This window comes from Larus michahellis, chromosome 4, assembly GCF_964199755.1.
Source record: "Larus michahellis chromosome 4, bLarMic1.1, whole genome shotgun sequence".
Taxonomy (NCBI): Eukaryota; Metazoa; Chordata; class Aves; order Charadriiformes; family Laridae; genus Larus; species Larus michahellis.
This window is the reverse complement of record NC_133899.1, coordinates 41899756-41919383: the sequence shown is the minus strand read 5'-3', so window position 1 is coordinate 41919383 and position 19628 is coordinate 41899756. Positions and strand designations below refer to the sequence as shown.

At 43.5% G+C, this 19628-nt stretch overlaps 1 protein-coding gene across 14 annotated transcripts in view; it reads left to right on the top strand.

The window, feature by feature from the left end:
- Positions 1-19628, top strand: part of KTN1 (kinectin 1) — a 77346-nt gene that overhangs the window by 44711 nt on the left and 13007 nt on the right. For 5 of the 14 annotated variants that reach the window (XM_074584243.1, XM_074584231.1, XM_074584233.1 and 2 more), the window contains 20 exons: positions 398-435; positions 553-643; positions 2983-3051; positions 4404-4438; positions 4577-4667; positions 5581-5649; positions 6535-6572; positions 7267-7357; positions 7520-7588; positions 9177-9214; positions 9907-9997; positions 10108-10185; positions 11076-11113; positions 12155-12245; positions 12342-12410; positions 12833-12870; positions 13813-13903; positions 15935-16021; positions 17913-18002; positions 19101-19181. In XM_074584243.1, coding sequence (XP_074440344.1) covers positions 398-435; positions 553-643; positions 2983-3051; positions 4404-4438; positions 4577-4667; positions 5581-5649; positions 6535-6572; positions 7267-7357; positions 7520-7588; positions 9177-9214; positions 9907-9997; positions 10108-10185; positions 11076-11113; positions 12155-12245; positions 12342-12410; positions 12833-12870; positions 13813-13903; positions 15935-16021; positions 17913-18002; positions 19101-19181 — 1383 coding nt within the window. The remainder of the gene's footprint in view (positions 1-397; positions 436-552; positions 644-2982; positions 3052-4403; positions 4439-4576; positions 4668-5580; positions 5650-6534; positions 6573-7266; positions 7358-7519; positions 7589-9176; positions 9215-9906; positions 9998-10107; positions 10186-11075; positions 11114-12154; positions 12246-12341; positions 12411-12832; positions 12871-13812; positions 13904-15934; positions 16022-17912; positions 18003-19100; positions 19182-19628) is intronic. The other 9 variants (XM_074584236.1, XM_074584237.1, XM_074584230.1 and 6 more) reach the window with 3 other exon arrangements.

The following is a 19628-nucleotide window of genomic DNA, read 5'->3' as shown; positions in this document are numbered from 1 at the left end:
CAAGGGTCATAGGAATCCCTCTAAAAAATCCAAAAGCACACAAAAACCCCCACCTCACCATAATCATCTTTTTAGAACCAAACAAAGTGCTGCCCTTCTGTTACTGCGATGTGGTTTGTTCATTATAGAGGTGGAAATGAAGTGTTTAACTAGAGATAAGCCTGCTTGTCAAAGCAATCTCTTGGAGAGCTTCTTCCCTTTGCGTAATTGCATGCTTGCCTGGTATATATTGGTGTTTTAGAAGTGCATGAAGACAAGCTTACCCCTTTCACTCTTGCTGGTGAGTCATGTGCTGAGAGGCCAAATGACTTGTTCTAGCTTTTTAATATCGTGGAATGAAAGGTTGATTGAATCATGTGATGTATCCTAAGTCTGTGTTAATCCTCTTTATATCTAGGCTGCTGCTGCACATGAGCTGGAAAGGATGCAGAAAAGGTAAATAGCTCTGGGATGTGATAAACAATATTTGTCAGTCTCTTATGTTCTTTTGAATAGATGCTTTTTGTAAGACTTGGGTGAGGAAACATGTTTAACTGTTCTTCTGTATCTCAGCATTCACATCAAAGATGACAAGATAAGAGCTCTTGAAGATCAGCTTCGAGAAGAGCTTGCTCAGATTTCAAACACAAAAGAAGAATTCAAGGTAAGATACAGAATAGCTATCCTTGTGCTTATTTACAGGAAGTTTTCCAGGCTTTGGAGGTTGTGGAGCAGTTTATGCAATTGAATGTTGATTTGTAAAATAGAACTGATTTTTGGGTGTTAAGGTAAATTGCAGTATTCTGTTTGCAAGGCAAAAGCAACGTGGGATGTCACAGTAGTAGCAACAGACTTGCAGCAAAGTAAGAGATGGGGTAACACAAGTTACGTGTGGTGTCTGCAGTTTTGAAGAGTGAGGTCTTTCAAATCTGGAAGAGGAGGTGTTTCAGTAAAAGCAATTGAGGTTTCCCTGCATTCTGCCTTCTGATATGACTTCCAAGGCGTTGGTGTGAGTCTTTGTTGCTTGGGTTATTGTGCTGTCAGGTCTTTTTTTTTTTTTTTTTTTTTTTCCTCCCTGTCAAGGTAGATGTAAAAATGCTTATTTTTCTCCTGCTGTCTTCCAAATTGTTTCTCGTAAGGCTGCAGCTAAATTGCTGGAGCTTTTTGTTCTGACATCTGGGGCCTGCACAGCAAAGCTGGTACTTGTTTCTAGATGGAGTATGCAGAGAGCAGCTTAACTCCTCCTTGCCCTCTGCCACCTTGGGCTTTTTTTTTTTTCTGAACTTTACCTGTTAGAAATAGACCTGTTGCTCCAGAAAGGTGGTGACTCCATCTTTTTAACCCCTTTAAAGCCCCTGTTGGGTATTGTGGTTCTTCTGATGCTTTTGGTGGAAGGTCACTCACTCTGAATCTCATCATGTCAAGGTGGTAGGTTTGCTAGCGAGGAACTGAGAGGGTGGGTATGGGGGAGGCAGTGTGCTTTTGTAGGGGAAGCCATGCCTCATGGGTCTTCTGGAGCTCTTTGAAGGTGTTAGCAAGCAGGTGGTAAACTTAGATCAGATATTAAAGTGGCACTTTCAAAGAGACTTTGAGAGTCCCTTGCAAGGCTCTGTAGTTTCTCTTAAGCTGTCAGAGAACAAGAGGGAAGAAGTTTGCTCAATTAATAGAATAGGAAACAGAGTACAGCTTTAGTGGATTTTCATAATAAAGCTATCAACTGACTTTTCAGTGAAGCATGCGCTGGGTAATGGGTGCATAAGCAGTCTGGAGAGCAGAGTGGGAAGAAGTGGTAGGCTTGAGTAAGTTGGCAGCTTTTAGTGATGCTCTCAGGGCTTTCTGGGTGGTGAAACACTTTAAAATGGGAGCTGAAGTGGTGAAAATGAGTACAAAGAAGAATAATCTGAACTTCCTTTAGAGTGATGGTTTCTGTAGCAACTGTTAGGCAGGAAAAAGGCCTTGGAGGTGTTGTGGATGGTTATGTGCTGAAATCAACTCAGTGGCAAAAATCATCTGGAGGCAATCCTGGCAGTTCTTGGAAGGTGAACAGGGAACTGAACACAGACTGTCATCATCATGGTACTGTGGAAATCCATAGCCTGCTCTCAGCATGAATATTGTGTGCCCTTCTAGTCTCTTTTTCCTCCTGTCTTTGATCCCAAATGTAAGCCAGACCAGCTCTGTACTAAATGCTTCCACCTGAGGAAGTGCTCCTTTTTTTCCCATGCACGTGAAAAAGAGAACAGGCAGGTTTAGAACAGAGTAATTCTTTTAATTCTTACCGTTGCTGTCCCTTCCTGCTTGTGTCGTCCCTGTAAAGCTTTGGCTCTGAAGCATAGATCACGTGTCGTGCTCTTTACTTTTGTAAAGCACCTAGCAAGTCTTTAAAAAGACTTTGTAAAACAAAAAAGCAGTAATAGAGGAGGATTTAAAAATATATATGAGAAATACAGACAGGTGACCTGTCTGTTAAGGGCTGCTGTGGACTGCTGGAGGGAAGGCAAGGTCTGCAGTATGGCTGTTTGTCTTCCTGATTCGCCTCTTTCCAGCCTGCAGTTGGACCAAAGTATGGGAGCTGTGCCAGCCCATCTCCCGCTTCCTTGCTGCGCATCCTCAGCATTAAGGCAGCTGAAGAGAACGGGAGAGGTGATCCTAGACCATTTGCTTCGCCAGATGAGTGTTTTGTAAGAGGCAGCTATCAAATCTTGACATGATGCCGATACTGTTTTAGGAGGAAAATGCAGTTTCTCTTGCCTCTCACACTTGGTCTGATCCTCTGCCAGGGAATAAAGATGGTAACAGCTGAATTTCTCATGGGAACATAAGGACTAAAGTATTAATCTAGAAAAGCAAGGAAGAAGGGGAAAGGATTCTTTGTAGTCTTGTAGCTTCCAAAGAACTCTCTGTAATGACTTCTGTGCTGTTTAATTACTCACTGCCAAAATGAAAATGCTGTAGTTCGGGTTTGCTGTTCTGAACTGATACAGCATTTAAATTTCCTTACAGGTTCTCAAGGATCAAAACGCAACTCTGCAAGCTGAAGTTCAGAAGCTGCAGACTCTCCTGTCTGAGCAGGTATAGCCAGTGTTCACTGAGGTTGTATCAAACATCTTCTGTTCTTTTTAACTTAAGTATTTTTTTTTTTTTAAGCTGGCCCTAGGCTGAGCTGGTTGGTGTCAAAACCTGTTGCTTTTTGGGTATTTATTGTTCCACGCAGGGTTGAAGGCTGTCTTCTAGACCTAGTCAAGAGTGTCCAAACAAAATGTTGGGTTTCCCCACCCCCACCCACCAAAGAATGCCAGCTTAACACAAGCAAAGACTTATTTCTGTAACTCCTTCCAGTTTTAATGGCAATTTTGGGGAATAAAAAAATCAAATGAGCAACTGGCCCTTGCAGGGGAGAGGGCTCTTACTGGGCTTTGGGGAGACCAGAGTAAGATCTTTACCTTGCCTGTTTTATTCCATCCTGGAATGAATCCTCAAACCAGTAGTAACCAAAAAACAGACCCATGGAATGGGAAAACTATTTACATCATGATGTTTTTTTGTCCCTCCTCTTTGGTGTTTTTGCCCATGGCACCCCTGCTGCCACCAGTCTGACTGGTACTCGTGCAGGATGCTGCAGGTTCAAAGCTCTTCTGTCGCTTGGCCCCATCTCCTTTGTGAGTGTTGCCTGGGAGAGCTCTTGTGAACACCCCTGACTTTGTACTATTGTGGAATGAGAAAACTTCCTGAAACACTGGAAAAAGACTTGCAGTACAGGAAACTTATTTCCTTTTCTGCACTGGTGTCTGCTAGCCAGCAGCTCCCTGTCTGGAGCAGCTCCCTTTCTTCTGGCGGAGAACCAGATTTGCAGCCTTATTCCCCTGGGTCTGGCTGATTTGCTGTCCTCTTGGAAATAGTGGGGCTGATTTTTTTTTTTTTTTTTTTTTTCTTGGTAGCTGGCTTATGTTCCTCATGTGGTCTCTCGCAGTGTGGTGTTGTGGAGAAATAATAAATGTTCTACTGAGTGAGCCTCAGGTGGAGCTTGTGGTTTCAATAAATGCTCGAAAGAGGCAGATTTTTCAGGTACTGAGCTGGCTGCTAGGGATTAGATGCCGCATAGGGCTCAGCATGCTTGACACTCCTTAGGTTCACTGGGATTCTGTGTCCCGCAGCATCTTGTCGACAGAACTCCTGTAGTCCATCAGTGTAAAATCATCAAGGCGTTTGGGCTGGATCTGTACCTCCCCTGAAAGGGTGACATCTTTTCAGCATTGGTATTAATCATGCACCATGAGAACATTCTGCCCATATTTTCTTTTCCCTTCCGGATTAGTGTGGTAACTAAGGTTCTGCTTAAGTTGATGCACTCCAGTTATTTATGTTTTTAAAATCCCAAATCATTATTGATCGAATTAATGATTACCCTATTGTGTTTTTCATAGGCAAACAAAGACTTGTTAGAACAGATGGAGAGAAGGTGAGAAACTTTTTTTCTTTTGAATCAGAGGCTAAAAAAAAAATAATCCGGTTTTGTTGGCAGCGTGGTTATTGTTGGTAGCTACTAAACTGCCTTCAAAAGTTAACTCTGTTTTTCCTAATACTTTTGATTTCTCAGCATGAGAGAGAGGGATGATAAAATCAAGACCGTTGAAGAGCTGCTTGAGGCAGGACTCATACAGGTGGCTAATAAAGAGGAGGAACTGAAGGTAAAACCTCTCATACGATCTTTTTATGGGGAAGTAGGGATTAAGTGCTCTTGAGCAAAGTGTATGTTTGAGTGCTTATAGTGCAGTCTGAGATCATTCCCGTTGAATAGGAAAAGCATCTCGTGGAGACAAGGTTAAAACCTTCTTGGTGAGATGGGCTAAGCATGAGCATTGATGGTGTGCAGTAAGTGCTTCTCTCTGCTTAGTCTAGAGCAGATTTTGCTAGGATGTTTGTCTGGTGTCTTGGAATAAAGTGAATACGTCTCCAGAGCTGTATGTTTCGCCCAATCTGCAACAAATCTGTCTTTAGGAACGGGTGTTTTTACAAAACTTGGCAGTATGGGGCTCTTGCATCTTTTCGCTTAGCTGGTAATCCAAAGGGTTAAATGGATTATAAACCAGTGACACTTCTGGGGCGATGCTAAAGGCGTTTTCTTCCTGTCCTGTTTGTTAAGGAGCTAATGATGAGAAATCTGGAAAGCCAGTAAAAAAATCCGTGTCTGTTTTCAACTGGATTTTGCTGGAAAGCTGTGTCCTGTCTACCTGAGCATAGCCAAGATACTGCTCACTTTCTTAGTGTCCCTAAATTCCAGGTGTATCACCGTGACCCCTGTACCGGGGAGGGCTGGCACGCTAGCAAAGTGTCAGGTTACTAAACAGCCAAAGATGTGAGCACATCTTTGTTTACCTGGATTCTAGCTTCCTATAGATTGCAGTCCACTCTGAGTTGTCCGCAATGAATAATTAGTCCATTGAATACTTTGGCTCCAGCTGCTGCAGAGGGGGGGGTCTCTTTCAGGCTTTCAAAGTCTTTCATTTGTTCTAAAAAAAAAAAAAAAAGACTTTGCCGTCAAGCTTAACACTTTTTCCCCAGCAAATGAGTCTTTCATTATCTGTGTGTCTGCTTTCAAAGGCACTGCGAACGGAAAACTCATCCTTGAGAAAAGAACTTCAAAGTCTGCAAATTCAGCAATCGGAGCAGGTAGTACTTTTCATCTAAAACTTCTATTACACCTAAACTAAATCTAAAATAATCTTGCTGTGGTTGCAAAAGTCAAGGGAAAAAGGTGAAGATGTCTTTGAAGCCCGTTGGCAAAGCATCCTGTTTTCTTCCAGCGTTGGTCTGGAAGCTGATACGTCTGTGAAAGACCTCCTTTGCATAAGTGTCAGAAACGTGGCAGATATAAAGGTTCCAGTTCAGTGGCGGTTCTGGGTTGGTTTAAGTTTGCCACGTACTGAAATGGCTGTGGGTTGCTTTTTTGCCAGAAGCCAAGTGCAGCAAGCATGGTTGGTAGGCAGCTTACAAAGCATCAGCTTCGTTATGCATATTTGAGCTTTCTAATGTTAATCCACGCTTACCCAAGTGTGATTTAGCCCCCTTCTGTTTATGTCTGTGTTCAGTGGCACTGTCACAGTATTATCATTTTTGATGTGCACTCAGTGCCATTGGGAAGTGCCTCTCCTTGACACCCAGCTCTGCTCAGACAGCTCAGGAGAGCACTTAATTTCTAGAAAATCCTTTATGGGAGAGGAGAAGCGGAATAACTGTGGCGGGGGGTACGGTAGTGACAGTACAAAAGGTTAACTGATCAGACACTGGTCCTGAACCGCAGCCTCTCCCGGTAAGGATGGAGTGGGCCTGCTTTTGTTTTCCTGGAACTTGCAGCAGACTTGGTATTATTGGTTTGCCAGGAATTGGAGAGCAACGGCTAATTTTATCAGGAGCAGCCAGATAGATAAAATCATTAGGCTGCTTCATAGTTTATCCAGTGCCAGAGGGGTGAAGCTCCCTATTCCTTACCCCTCAACTCTTCCGATTGTTTTGCTCTCTTCTGTTTTTCTAAGCTGCAGCTCTATTTCCGAACAGGTTTCCTTCCAATCCCTGGTGGAAGAACTCCAGAAAGTGTAAGTTACTGCACAGTTTTCATTTCTGATTGTTACTTCTGTCTGTCCTTATTCCATGACTACAAGTGTTTTGCTTCCTTGAAGTGATTTGCTTTTAACTGGGTGAAGTGTGTGTGTGTGTGGCAGGAAGCATTAGCACTTTGGAAACGCGTCACGTCAGATCAATACCTTCTGAAAATCCAGTTGCTTCTCTGCTAAGCAATTAAATTCATAAGCCTAACTTTGACTAGATGAGGAATTGCACTGAATTGTCAGGTAATTATTCTTTAGTAGGAGCTCTAAAAGGAGTGCGCTTGTTTGCTCTGTGTGTGTGGTGTCTGTTTGAAGTTGATAAATACTTTGCTGGAACGTCCAGGGAAGGCTGAAGTTGTGTCGTGTCATTTTGGGGACTATTGATACCTTAATTTGCATTTTTAGACAGTAATTGTGTCTATTTGGCATAACCAGTGAACTACTGGTTATATAAAGCCAGCTTGTTCTGCGCTATTCCCAGTCTTTTTCCTCCTGTTTCTTTCTCCTGCTTGCTGTATCTGGATTTGGGATTGCAGTGAGAGATGGCACCTGCAGTAGTGGGAGGTCCCATTGGGGATTCCAGAGGCTGGAATGTGATGTGATAGCAGAACCAAAGCTTGTGTATTTGCTCAACTGGCGCGTTTGTTCAGCCAGCTAATGTTGTTCCTCTCCTCTTTTTAAGGATCCATGAGAAGGATGGAAAAATAAAATCAGTGGAAGAACTCCTACAAGCTGAAATCCTTAAAGTAGCGAGCAAGGAGAAGACTGTCCAGGTATGTGTCTCTGCAATACCTACCTTCTTCTCTGTGTCGATGCCACTGACTACCATTTATTCGTTACTGCATGGCGTTCTATAGTGATAAACTTGTAGCATCCATTTTTGTGGCGTTTTTGTGTTTCCATTGTCCAATCCTGTCTGTTTTGTCATTGAAAAGGCTTTGACACAGGAAATAGAGGCTCTGAAAGAAGAAGTAGGAAATTCCCAGCTTGAGATGGAAAAACAGGTAAAATACCTTAGTCCCAGAAGTGTGAAACAGCCTTGCCTTGGATGCGCTGCTCACTCATTTCTGTAGTAGTGTGTGTTCCTTTCACTGGTGAATGTCATTGGGTAAGGGAACTTTTTAATGGTGGAGCTTACACTATTCTTGGCTATAAAGCCGTAAATACGTAGTATAACTACTGCTGTCCTTCAGAAACCACATTCCTCTGGATGCCCCAGCTTTTTGGACTTTTAGTATGAAATTTGGCGAGAATTGCTGTAACTTAAAGCATTGTAGCATTAGCTCTGGCTGGGCACATTGCATGCTGTCCCTGTAGTAAGCACGAAACCCTAGGACGTTTGGAGGCTGGCACCTCAGAAATTTCAAGTGCTGAAGGTGCTTCTCCTTTTGGCCTTTCTGCGTTGCTAGAACAATACTACTGGCCCAAATAGGATTTGGTTTCCAGGTAAACCTAAGACTATTTTCTTTCCAGTGTCCAAAGAAAGCCTGTCTTTTGGCAGGTTAAGTTTGACTCTAGCTGTCAGGAATGCAGAAATGGAGGAGTATTGGCTTTTCTGGCATGCTCGCTGTTTAGCATCCAAAACAACGGGAACCCGCGTTTCCTTAGGGAGCCCATTCTGCAGGCAGCTTAATCCATTGTGCTGGCAGGAAGTTTGCTTGCTTGTTTGTGTGGAGTGTGGGGGTTGGTCTGCACTTTTTTTTTTTCAGTCTTTCTAGCTACATTCCGACATGTCACCCCCTTTTCTTCTTTCCTTAGCGTTAAAGTTTTGTCCTTTTTAGGCAGAGCTTCATAGAATGTGTTTCCGTCTTGGGCTTTTCCTCCAAAGCAAATTCCCAGGAACTGGAGGAATTATCTGTGTGAGTTTCCTTCCCTGGAGCTGACACAGAGCCCAGAACAAAATGCAGTTTAGAGTTGCTGTCTCTGGAAAGCTGCCTATTAGGGATGCTTGCTCCAAAGGTGGTGTATATGCAGCTTCTGGTATCCTGCAAGCAAAAAGAGGTTTTTGGGAATGTGGAAACTCCTGCCGTGTTGTGGTAGAGGACTAACTAATCTGTTTGGACAGGCAGTATCTACACAGATAGCCACTGTCAGGCTTTTATACAAAATTCAAAGGGAATATTCTCACTAAATCTTGTTTCTTCAATCCACGTTCAGCCTTAAAATGGGAATTTAAGGGAGTGCTGACGTTGCAGAGAGCATCTAAAAAGCACTTGCTTGTGCAAAGACCAGGGATGATCTCTCTGATTTGCGCCATGTTTGCTAGTGAGATGGTTGTCATCGTCGGTGTCTGCTCCTTCCTTTGTGTCTCATGGTGCTCCGGTGGGCCTGCTTGTGTTCCCGTTTGCACTGTTTTCTTTTCTGCTCTGAAAGTCACATTTTAAATGTGGAGAAAGTAAATAGTAGAGACACTTGTCTTCTCATAATATATTTTCCCACCAAAAAAACATGTTTATGCTTACATAACTGTGACAAATAGTGCCTATTTTAATAACGTCTAATGGCTTTTTCCCCTGTTTCTCCCTAGAGCAGTTTATAGCATTTATGTCTCTTCTGTGTGCATTGAACTGAAGTACTGATTGTTTTCTCTAGGTGTCGATTACATCACAAGTCAAAGAACTTCAGACTCTGTAAGTACGGTTGTGAACGCGTCTGATCTGCCCTGTGCACCCCTCACTTCCCTGCTCCAGTCTAATTTAAGTTAAAATGTTCTTGCCTGGTGTCTGCACTCCGTGTGAAGTGATCCAGGCCATTAGCGCTGGTCTTAGTAGACATGTGGCCTTATTAGAAATACCCGGTCCTGTCTGACAACAGCAAACAAGGTGAAGAGCTGCATGGCTTCATGAGCCCCAATTAAAGTACAAGGGATTAAATTCAAGTCAGGATGGAAGGACGTAGGCAGGGCACTATGGCAAACTTAATTTGGTGTAATATCTGTGCTGTAGCTGGGTGGATACATGAGAATTGAGCCACCACAGTCGTTGGTCCCTCGTGTCCCCAACTGGGGAGGGAGAAGGAAATATTTTTAGATGAGGAGAGCACATGTGTGCGAAACCCCTGCAATATATGTCAGCGCAGAATTTGTCTGCTTTCACTTAATGAGCAGTACCATTGATCAAGGACATCTCCTGCTAACCCAGACTGAAGTGGAAGTGTTCACACATTGATTTTTAGCAGATGAATTGTGTTTATGCCTTTGATCACATATGCTGCTTTTGTTACGTGCTGCAAAGCACAGGATGTCTTTTATCCATCCAAAAAAAAAAAAAAAAAAAAAAAGAGCAAGGGTTTATGCTGTGTGTCTGTATGTTTAATGGTACAGGTTGAAGGGGAAGGAAAAGCAGGTGAAAACCATGGAGGCCTTATTGGAAGAGAAGGAGAAAGAGATTGTTAAGAAAGGAGAATGGCTGCAGGTAAGCTTCCTTTGTATTCTAAAGGGAAATAAGTTCTATTGTGGTGTTTCTGGCTGTGGAATAGTTACACTTACACTTCCAAACTTACTTTTTTTTTTTTTTGTCTGAAGGGTCAGAAGGATACAATTGCACAATTAACCAGCAAAGTTCAGGAGTTAGAACAACAGAACCTGCAACAGCTCCAACAGGTATGGCCTGCAGAGTGGATGCTCAGTTGAACTGGAAGGTGTTTTTTGTCCTCTACCTCTCTCAAAGGGTTTGCATTGGCTTCAACCTACAGAGCTATTTTAAATCCTGCTTGACTGAACTGGCAGCCTACAGTGCAGAGAGCCCACTAGTCCAACTGTGTTCATCCGAAATGGGCTTTACATGGATGACAAGTTCTGAGAGCTTTTCTTTAACCTGGATGATACTACGCATAATGAGTAGCTTTGGCGGTCTGAAAACTTCAAAGCTGATGGACAGAATCGCAGCTGTGTCGTAGGTTCCTCCTTGTCAGACTGAAGTAGCATCTCTGTTGGCCTGTGGTCATGGAGGAACTCTTGCTGTAACTAAGCATAGCAGCTCCTTGAAGTGGTCAGGCTTTGCTGTGATTCCTTTCTGCGTTTACCTTTTGAAGAAGTTGCAACTGACTGGAATATTTTGGCTTTTGGTTTCCTGCACTAGACTTGAGAACCGGGAACTGGACATCCTTGAAGCCAGGTGTTACTTAATGGGAGAATTTTTCCAATCAGATGGTATTCTAGCTCAATTTGGATTTTTGCCAACGATAAAGGGGAGAAACTAAGTTGCACTCTTATTTTGGGTGGGTGTCTAGACAGGCATTTGTCCCAGGGGAAAGGTGGAATGGAGAGAAATTGGCTGGTGTGAAGTTCGGGATGCTTAGTATAAGCTGTGCTTCTAAAATCCAGTATGTGTTTAGATATTCTTGGAGCGATGTCTGATGCAAAATTCCTGGTATTTCTTTGGCAAGTATCTTGCAAGCTGTGTGGTGGCTCTGCTCATGCAAGGAGTTGCTGTTAATTTGAAAGCTTTACTGTGCTATAAAAATGAGCTTGGGAATTGCTTTGTTTTTCAGGTACCTGCTGCATCCCAAGTCCAGAACCTGGAGAGCCTGTGAGTACGCTTAGTAGCAGTTTCTCAAGCGCCTGCTGATAATAAGCATTCAGTGCTGGCATTTGTCTTAAATTGGAATGTATGAATTGGTTCAAGAATTTTATGGGCTTTGCTAAAATAAGCTGTTAGTGCCGATGGACGTACACCAGCCAGCGCGTCTGCTGCTGTGTATAATAGCAAGCGTCTGGCGTCCCTGCCTGGCGTGCCGAAGTACTGGTGCTCATACACTCTGCAAAAGTGAATGATCACCCAGGGCTCTACTAACTGGTGAAATCACTGCCGCTTCTTGTCTCTAGTGATAATTTCTCCTTCTGTTTAGTGTGTTTAAAAGAGTGTGGATTTAAGTGCCTGTGGCTGAGTCGGTAAATGCAACGAACAAATACAGTTTGCCATTTTCAGTCTGAGACGCAGTAGCCAATTCTCCAGCTCCTGTTTTATGGAGAAAAGCTGCCAGACTTCCTTCTGTTTTGACTCTGCTTTGTCTGGCTGCTCTAAGTTAGAGGAAGGTTGTACGAGACCGTGCCAAAAAAGGCTCTGTCTTTAATGCAGCTCTTGTTATGTGCTGCCCTCCCAGCACAGCTCCTGTATAGCCAGTACGTGGTACCTAAAGCAGCTGCACCTTTAGTGGACTGCCCCTGGCACCTTCAGAGCCAGCTGGCTGGCAGGATTTGCTCAGGTGATCAATGGATTCTCTCCCACTTTGGCTCTCAACGCTGTTGAGATGAGCTGTGACTGGTGTTTGTGGATTGGCATGTGGAATGACTAGCTAGCTTCAGGCCAGTTCTTAGCAGGTAAAGTGGTTGCAATGCATGTTGTTGCAGCTGGCATGTATTTTTGTTAGTTTCCTTGGTTTAAAGCCATAGTGCAATAGTTTCTTCTCCATATGTGTGTGTGCTCTCCTTTTGGCTTCTTATTATATACAGCATACAAAATTTATTTATCTTCTGCTGCTGCAAACTGTCCCAGCTAGAGTTTCTGTCCCTTTTTAGCATAAATTCTTACTTTAACCCTTTTTTCTTACTTTCTGAACCATCTCTGCAGGTTGAAAGGGGAAGAAGAACAAATGAAGAAGTTGAAAGCTGCAGTGGAAGAAAAAGAGAGAGAAATTGCAAGCCAAGTAAAACAGTTGCAGGTAAAGTTTTGATACAAGTGTCTTGTGTTTTAAGGAGCGTATGTATTGTTGAGTGTACATCTATATGTATATATATTGCTTCTTTTCTTTCAACAGGACATGCAAAAGGAGAATGAATCTTTCAAAGCTCAAATTCAAGAATTAAAGCAGGAGAACTGCAAACAGGTACAGCTTCCAATTGCAGTGTTACTGGGTGAAGTCAAAGTGGGTGGTGGTAGCTTGTATGGATGGTGTGGAAAACCAGCTGTTGCACTGACCGTGCAAATCCAGGGACAGCTTCAGGGTTGGGTTGCACTAAACCAGCTTTTCTGGCTGTTGCCTCTCTGTTCCTGCTTCCCTTTTTTGTGTAAGTTTGCAGCCTTGTGCTCTTTCTTACGCCTCCTGTGTTCCTGCCTAGCTTTCCACCCCTGTCTTTACACGCTGTGTCACAGCCAGGGATCTTCTGGCCAAAGGAGGCTGGATGGGACTCCCTTGAAGGCCAAGAGAGCCGCTTAGTGTCACAGTGGTGCCTGCTTAACAAGGCACATCACACCCTTTGCCTCACTCTTTGCTGATCTGCTCCTAATGAGTTTCTCATCTGTTTGTAGGCATCTCTGGCTGTCCAAAGCGAGGAGCTTCTGCAAGCGTGAGTACTGCCAGAAGCTGAATGCGAGAGATAAGCGCTTCATTTCACTTACTGCTTGGGAAACTTAAAAGATGAAATAAATGCCAAATGTACAATATCAGCATGTGAGAAGTGGCGAGTAAAAAAAAAATCTTTACTGTCTAATAAAGCTTAAACATAGAGATTCTACTCGCATTAATAATCCTCAGCTGCAGTCTTCTGCAGACAGTGCTTGCAGTATGTTGTGCCCATAATGCAAGCAAGCCATGAGTGATTTAATTTTAAACGCATGCCAGCCCAGCTGTATGTCTGAAGAGTTAAATGCTGGTGTTTCAAGCAAAGGTGACAGGCTTTTTTCTTGGAACTTCAGCTTAGTAGAGGGTTGTTCATATTATAAAATCGTTTGGTGGAAATCTCTTCCCAGGGAAAAATCTCAGGGGTAAAAAGTGTGTTACAATGTAGAGCTAAAGCGCACTAAAGAACTATGTGGAAGCTAATGCCATGCCAGCTTATACTGCGCTACACAAATTGCCACTGTCATGCACTTTTGGCTGGCTGAATTATTTTTCTTTTTAAGTTAAATGACTTATAAATTGTGGACTGGGTGCTTGAAAAAGAATGCTCTTATCCAGCAGGCAGTGCCCATTTTGCCGTGTTGTACTAGCGTGGGCTGGCTGATTTATCCTCGTCTAATGCCTTGCCTTTCCGTGGCCTTGATAAATGTGTGCAGATGCCTGTTGTAGGCAAACAACAGCTTTACAATGGGCTTTGCTCTGGCAGCCTGCAGTTCACAGAGCAGTAGGAAGCGAGTGATACTGCCAAGTCAGTGAGAGCAGCTTTTTCAAAGAGAATGTGTTGCTGGAAGGGAAGGAAAGTTAGTGTGTATATGAGAGGGTGTCAGGGCTTCATTTGAAATTTCGTAAATGTCTTCTGACTTGTCTGTGATTCTTTTTGCTAACTCAGGGTTGCAGGGAAAGAGAAGGAAATCGCCAGTCTCCAAAATGAGCTCGCCTCTCAGAGAAATGCTTTTGAGCAACAGAGGAAAAAGAACAACGTAAGGAAATTCTTCCCCCGCTGCCCCCCCACAAAAAAAACAACCCCAAAGAACAGCCAAACCTGTGTGCACAGCACTCCCCAATGCCTAGGGCGTTCTGCTTAAAAATGTTTCTGGCGGTTTTCTGCCGTATTGCCTCCCCTGGACACTCCTCTCTTTTCTTGGGAATGACTAAACATACCTTGCTTTACTGCTCCAAGTTTTCGTCAGCTTTTTGACAAGCTGCTGATTTGATGAGAGGGAGGAGACTTGCTGGGGGACACATCCCGCAGCAGGTTCTCCAACTTGGATGCAAGCCTGGTTAGTCCTGTTCAGAAACACGTCCTCTGCCAAAGGAAGAAGAGGGGGTTTGGGGGGAGAGGGTGGGAGGATGAAGAGAGCTGTGCTCGGACTGAGTTGTGGTCCTTGTGCGGGGATGTGGGAGGAGACATTACCTTCAGGGGTCTCAGTTCTGGCTCTTCCTGTTCCTGAGAGTATCTAATCCCGATCTTCTGAAGGAGGTGAGGGACAATGAGCCTTCCTTTACAGCAGCCTCTGATGATGCAGTATGGGCTGTTTGTGGTGGAAGTAAAGATTGTATTTTCCATCACAGAGCTGTGAAGTTACCTCCTCGTAATACATTATCTGTGCAGGGCAAGAGAATGGCATCTTTTGAGTTACGTAGAAGAAAGTTGTTAATGTACAGGGGTTTCAGCTCACCTGTCTCTTCTTGATGGCGTATAAAATCCAATGAATACCATGCAATAAGCTTTATTTTTAACTGAAGTAGTGTTGCTTAAGAGCTGAAATAAAGCATAGAGGGGAAAATGGCTGGGTATTTTCAGAAGATGGATGAGCTGGAAGGGTAGAACATATGTGTGCCTGTTTCCTGGGGAATTGCAAGGTCTAAGTACCCTTCGTGGTGCAGGCAGAAATCTGGCTACTGCTAAGGGCAGACCATGCCTTTCCACATCGCAGTTTTATCCAGTCTTGACTTTATGTCCTGTGAAACAGCCCTTTGGATAGTGGGCAAATGGAAGCGGTAAAGCAAAACTAGTGTAGGTACACGCTAGGATTTGGATGCCACTTTGTGTGGTGAATTAAAAACACACAGCCTTTCAAAAATAGCCCTTTTCTAAAGCAGGTTGCTCTAAGGGCCTGGGAAAAAAAAATCTAAATCCCAAGCACCGTAATCTCTTCCCCGCAAGTCCCATCATCCTTCCTAGATAAGAGCTGTGAGGCTCCTCTTATAAGAGCTCTCAGCCTTCTGACTGAGCTTGCATGTTGACGTCTTGTGGAGTACACGTTTGATGACCTCGCCAAGAAAGATGCAGGAGCGTGGCACGGCACGGTGGTATCTCCTCACGGTGCTGGGGTGCTGGGCTGTGCCCACCACTGGTGAAATCCGAAAAACCTCCGAGGAGGGCACTGGTGAGCAAACCAGTTTTCTTTGGGCACAGTGGAGAGAGCTGCATGGGGTCAGTGCTGCCAACCGAGGCCCTGAGCTTTGTGTTTCTAAAAAAAAAAAAAAAAATCCGTGCTGGCGTAGTAGGTTTGGGCTGAGGCATAAGGATCGATGCCGCTAGATCTGGTTGCAAGATCAGGGGCATAAATGTGTCCACCTCCGTGTATACTGGGGGCCATGCTGGGTTCTGCAACGCAACATGCCTAACACTCTGTTGTGTAATCTGTGATTTGGTGTCTGTGTTCCTCACTACTTTTGAAAACTTCCCTCTTTTCTTCTTACAAGTGCAGTCAAAGTGTGGGGTTGCTGGAGCGATACGCTCGGCAGTAACACTTGGATCAGTTTTGGTTATTGGGGGCAGGTTGGGCAGAAATTGGCATTTTTCCCCCCCCGTTTTTCATTCAAACACTTTGAACATCACACTTGTTTTTGCTAGTGTATGTCATCTTCCCCGGCAAAATCATCTTGCAGTGACCAGCATTTAAATGCAAATGGTGGAATGTAATGCAAAATATATCTCTGAAGTAAAAGCGGAAACAGTTTTGAATATTGGCTGAACTGAAATCATTCTTTCTAAAAATGATTAGGACCTTCGGGAGAAAAACTGGAAAGCAATGGAAGCATTGGCATCAACTGAAAAATTGCTGCAGGACAAAGTGAACAAGACTGCCAAGGTTGTAATGTTAACTGCTAGAAACGATGCATTAAGCTAGAAGCAGATCTGCAGCTGGTTTTTTAATTGAAATGGAGGCGTTTAACTTTTACTGCAATTTAAATATAGCCTGTTCTGGGTGATCATTCATATACTCTCACCTCTGCTTCTTCCTGTTGTCTTTAGGTTTCTTTTATTATTATTATTATTTTTTTTAATCCTTAATTTGTGGGCATGCTGATTTTTGATTTCTGTTTGCATAATTGTTAGAGCTGTCGTGAATCGTTTTTTCTTTGTGGGGAGCTCTAGAACGAAAACTGTGCTGGTGAGCGACCTGCTTTCATCTACTGGGCTTTTCACTGGGCTTGAATAAATTTATTGGGCCCGTGAAGAACTAGAACTAGATTATTATTTAAAAACTCGGGAACTTCTTAGGAAAACGGTGTCACCGCAGCTGTGAATTTCCTCCTTGAAAGCATGGGAAGCTCGACAGGTCCCCGTCAGAGCCAATGTTTAAAACCATACAGGGCGTGAATGGCTCTGAAAGGAGCTTGCATTTGCTATGAGCCTGATCTGGTGTTAATTGTCACGATGCAGAAGTCAAAAAAATTAAAAAAAAAAAAAAAAAGCATCAAAATGACTTTAAAAACACAAGTCGGGTAGCTAGAAGCAGAGAAGCTCTGGTTTGGGATTGTGCGTCTGTGTTTCGGAGGTGTCTCCACTCTCTGCTGGGCCCCAAAAAGTTGTGTACCTGCTTTTGCTGTGTGCTAACGCTTGCCTGCTTTCTCTTGCAGTCAGAAGACTTCATCAAACAGCCATTTGCCACTTCTGGGTGGTTCCTAAATTGCTGCAAACTAACGCACTTAGCACAACTTCACAACCTAATGTCTCCTGTCCGTTTCTGTCTCTGAATCTCAGCCTACTAATGCCACCGATCTCTTGCAGCAGAGGAACTCAGAGCAGCAAGGCGCAGTAACACTGATGGCAAAGAAAAAAAACAAACCACAAACCCAAATATTAGGGAAGGATTTCTTGCTGAAAGCTGCCTTCTGTGATTTCAGGCTTTCTGCGTTTAAATTTATATGGGAGCCTGAGCATCATATGGCTAAATCAAACCAATCTGCCACTGGCAGAGCAAGCAAACAGACAGTGGCTGGTCTGATTTTAATGTTAAATAAGTGGAACGATGGATCTGTGGTGCCCTTGGCTCTGTGTATTTATATTTGCAGAGCAATGACAAAGAAAACCCGGAGATTGTCACACAGCTCTAATAATTATTTCCCGTTGCATCCAAGCTTGGGGAAGGAGGATGTAAGGGTCTCCCTTTCGAGTTCTTCAAAGTAATATTTAGAAGATACAGTCTTGCTTTCTTGGCCTGGTTCAAATGTGCATTAACACAAAGTTTCCTTTTGACTTTAATGATCTGGTTTTGATGTGGTGATGTTAATTTATGGTGACTCTTTTTCCCCACCTAAAATCACTTAAAATAAGTATGGATTTTTTAAAAAAAATCGTTGATTGACCAAATTTCTTGGGTTTGAGATCGCTCACCTTGAGTGGCAGGGTAGGTGTGATCTGTGGACGTGGTTACTCAGCACAGTGTAGTTTGTCTTGTGTTGTGAACAAGTGAACGATGGTGTAATTTCTGTACAAACAGGCTAGATTGGACGAGAACTTAATGAAAATAAAAGCTTACAAGCACGAACAAATGCGAAGGCCAAATTCTGAAGCAATTCAGTGTCAATTTTTGAAGCAATTTACTGGCAATTTTAGAGACTATAGAGCCTTTCTCACTATAAAAAAAAAAAAAGAGACTTTCTGGGTTAAGTAAGTTACTCGAGGCCTAGAAGAGACTATTGACAGGTCTGTGGAGCGTGTTGCCCAACTTCATGTGAGCCCTTCTCTTGGTTTAGGAGAAGCAGCAGCATTTGGAAGCAGTCGAGGTGGAGACGCGCCAACTACTCCAGAAGCTCTTTCCTAAAGTCTCTCTTCCTTCTAATGTGGTAAGACAAGTGGCTCTTCCTGCTCTATGTCTGGGGGATGGGGAGCTCTGGTCCTGCTGCATTGGGCAGTCTGGAGCTATTTCCCACAGTCCCATCTGCCCCAAGGATTTTGCAGTGGGACATGAGTGTCTTCTGCTGGTTTTGCCTGTACTTGCCAGGAGCAAAGGGGCAAAACTGCAGACTTCCTTCAAGAAAAGTGTTAAAACAAACAAAAGAAAAGCTATTATCTTGTTGGGGCAGTAAAAAAACCCAAAACCAACCACCATCTGTTTGATCTGCCTGTGTTATCTTATGTCTAACCGAGATAGTAAATTTTCAGGGGTGGGTAAGGTCTGCTGCATGTTTGCTTGCCGTCTGGCATGGCGGAGATCCATCCTCCCTGCCTGCGGTGCAGATAAGGGCTGGCTGCCCCTTCCAAAGGGGCTGCGCTACCTCCCTGCCAGTTAACACCATTCCGGAGGGTTTGTTTTGTTCCCAAAGTTTCCTTTTGAAAACCACCAATTTCCAATTTTATATTCTTGGTGGCTTTCACTTGTTTGCGAGGGAAATGCAATGGGTTCGTGTGGTTTAGATTACGTGAATGATGTGAAGCGAGGCTGGAAAAACGGGGTCTGCGTTTGATTTGTAACGTCTGGAGGTTTTTCATATTCATATTGAAAAGTATTCTCAAATGTACTAAAGTTAGTCTCCTGATGACCTAGAAATAGTCTGTAAAAAGACTGTTTCTGGAAGGTTTCAGTCTTCCTAGCGAGGTCCCTAGAATTATATGGCAAGTATCTGCTTTAACGGCTCCAGGATTTTGGAAAAGATTCCCTTAAGTCTTCAAACACTTCTTGTAGAGCCCCACCGCTTGCAGGGAGACCTCTGTCACCCAGTTGTATTTCGGCACTTTCAAGTCCCTGTGACCTGTGTCTTGCTCGTAACCTCGTCCTCCTGGATTGCTCCCTGCTGACTGCCGGCTCAACTGGGCTGCGTGTTAGCTCCGGGGAATTTGGGGACTGAAACACTGCCCCGTAAGCTTGCAGTTGGGAAACAAATATCCTGAACGTCGATCTATTGAGGTTATTCTGAGCTTTAACCCAATGCATTTCCCAACAGAGTCATAGCGAATGGATCTGTGGGTTTGAAAAGATGGCTAAAGAGTACTTGAGAGAGGCTTCAGGATCTGAAGACGTCAAGGTAGGCACAAGCAGCGGGCAGCTTCCTTGGGTGTGCCATAGTGTATTTTTCCGGTATAAATCTTGCAAATTGTGCTCTGGATTGTGAAGTTCAGATTGGCAAACAGGCGACAAGAAAATTGTTTTCTAGATATTTGCACCTTGTAAATTAGAAATGTATTTGCCTTTTCGAAAAGCACCTTGTGGAGTTATGAAAACATTCATGAAATTCAAAATCCCTGTTCCCTTTTTTCAAGTAATTGTTTGGTTTTTTTTTTTTTTTTTTTTTTCTGGGGACTCAGAATTACTGCGGTAACTCACAAAAAGTTTGTGATTGAGTATAGAGAGTTGTAGGTGAATGTTGCACTTGCTGTTGTCTTTCCATGGGTTGGAAAGACAGACTTGTCAACGGGAATGATACCGGCTGGTTTGTTGAAATAAGATAAATAATAGAACACAAATCCGTCAG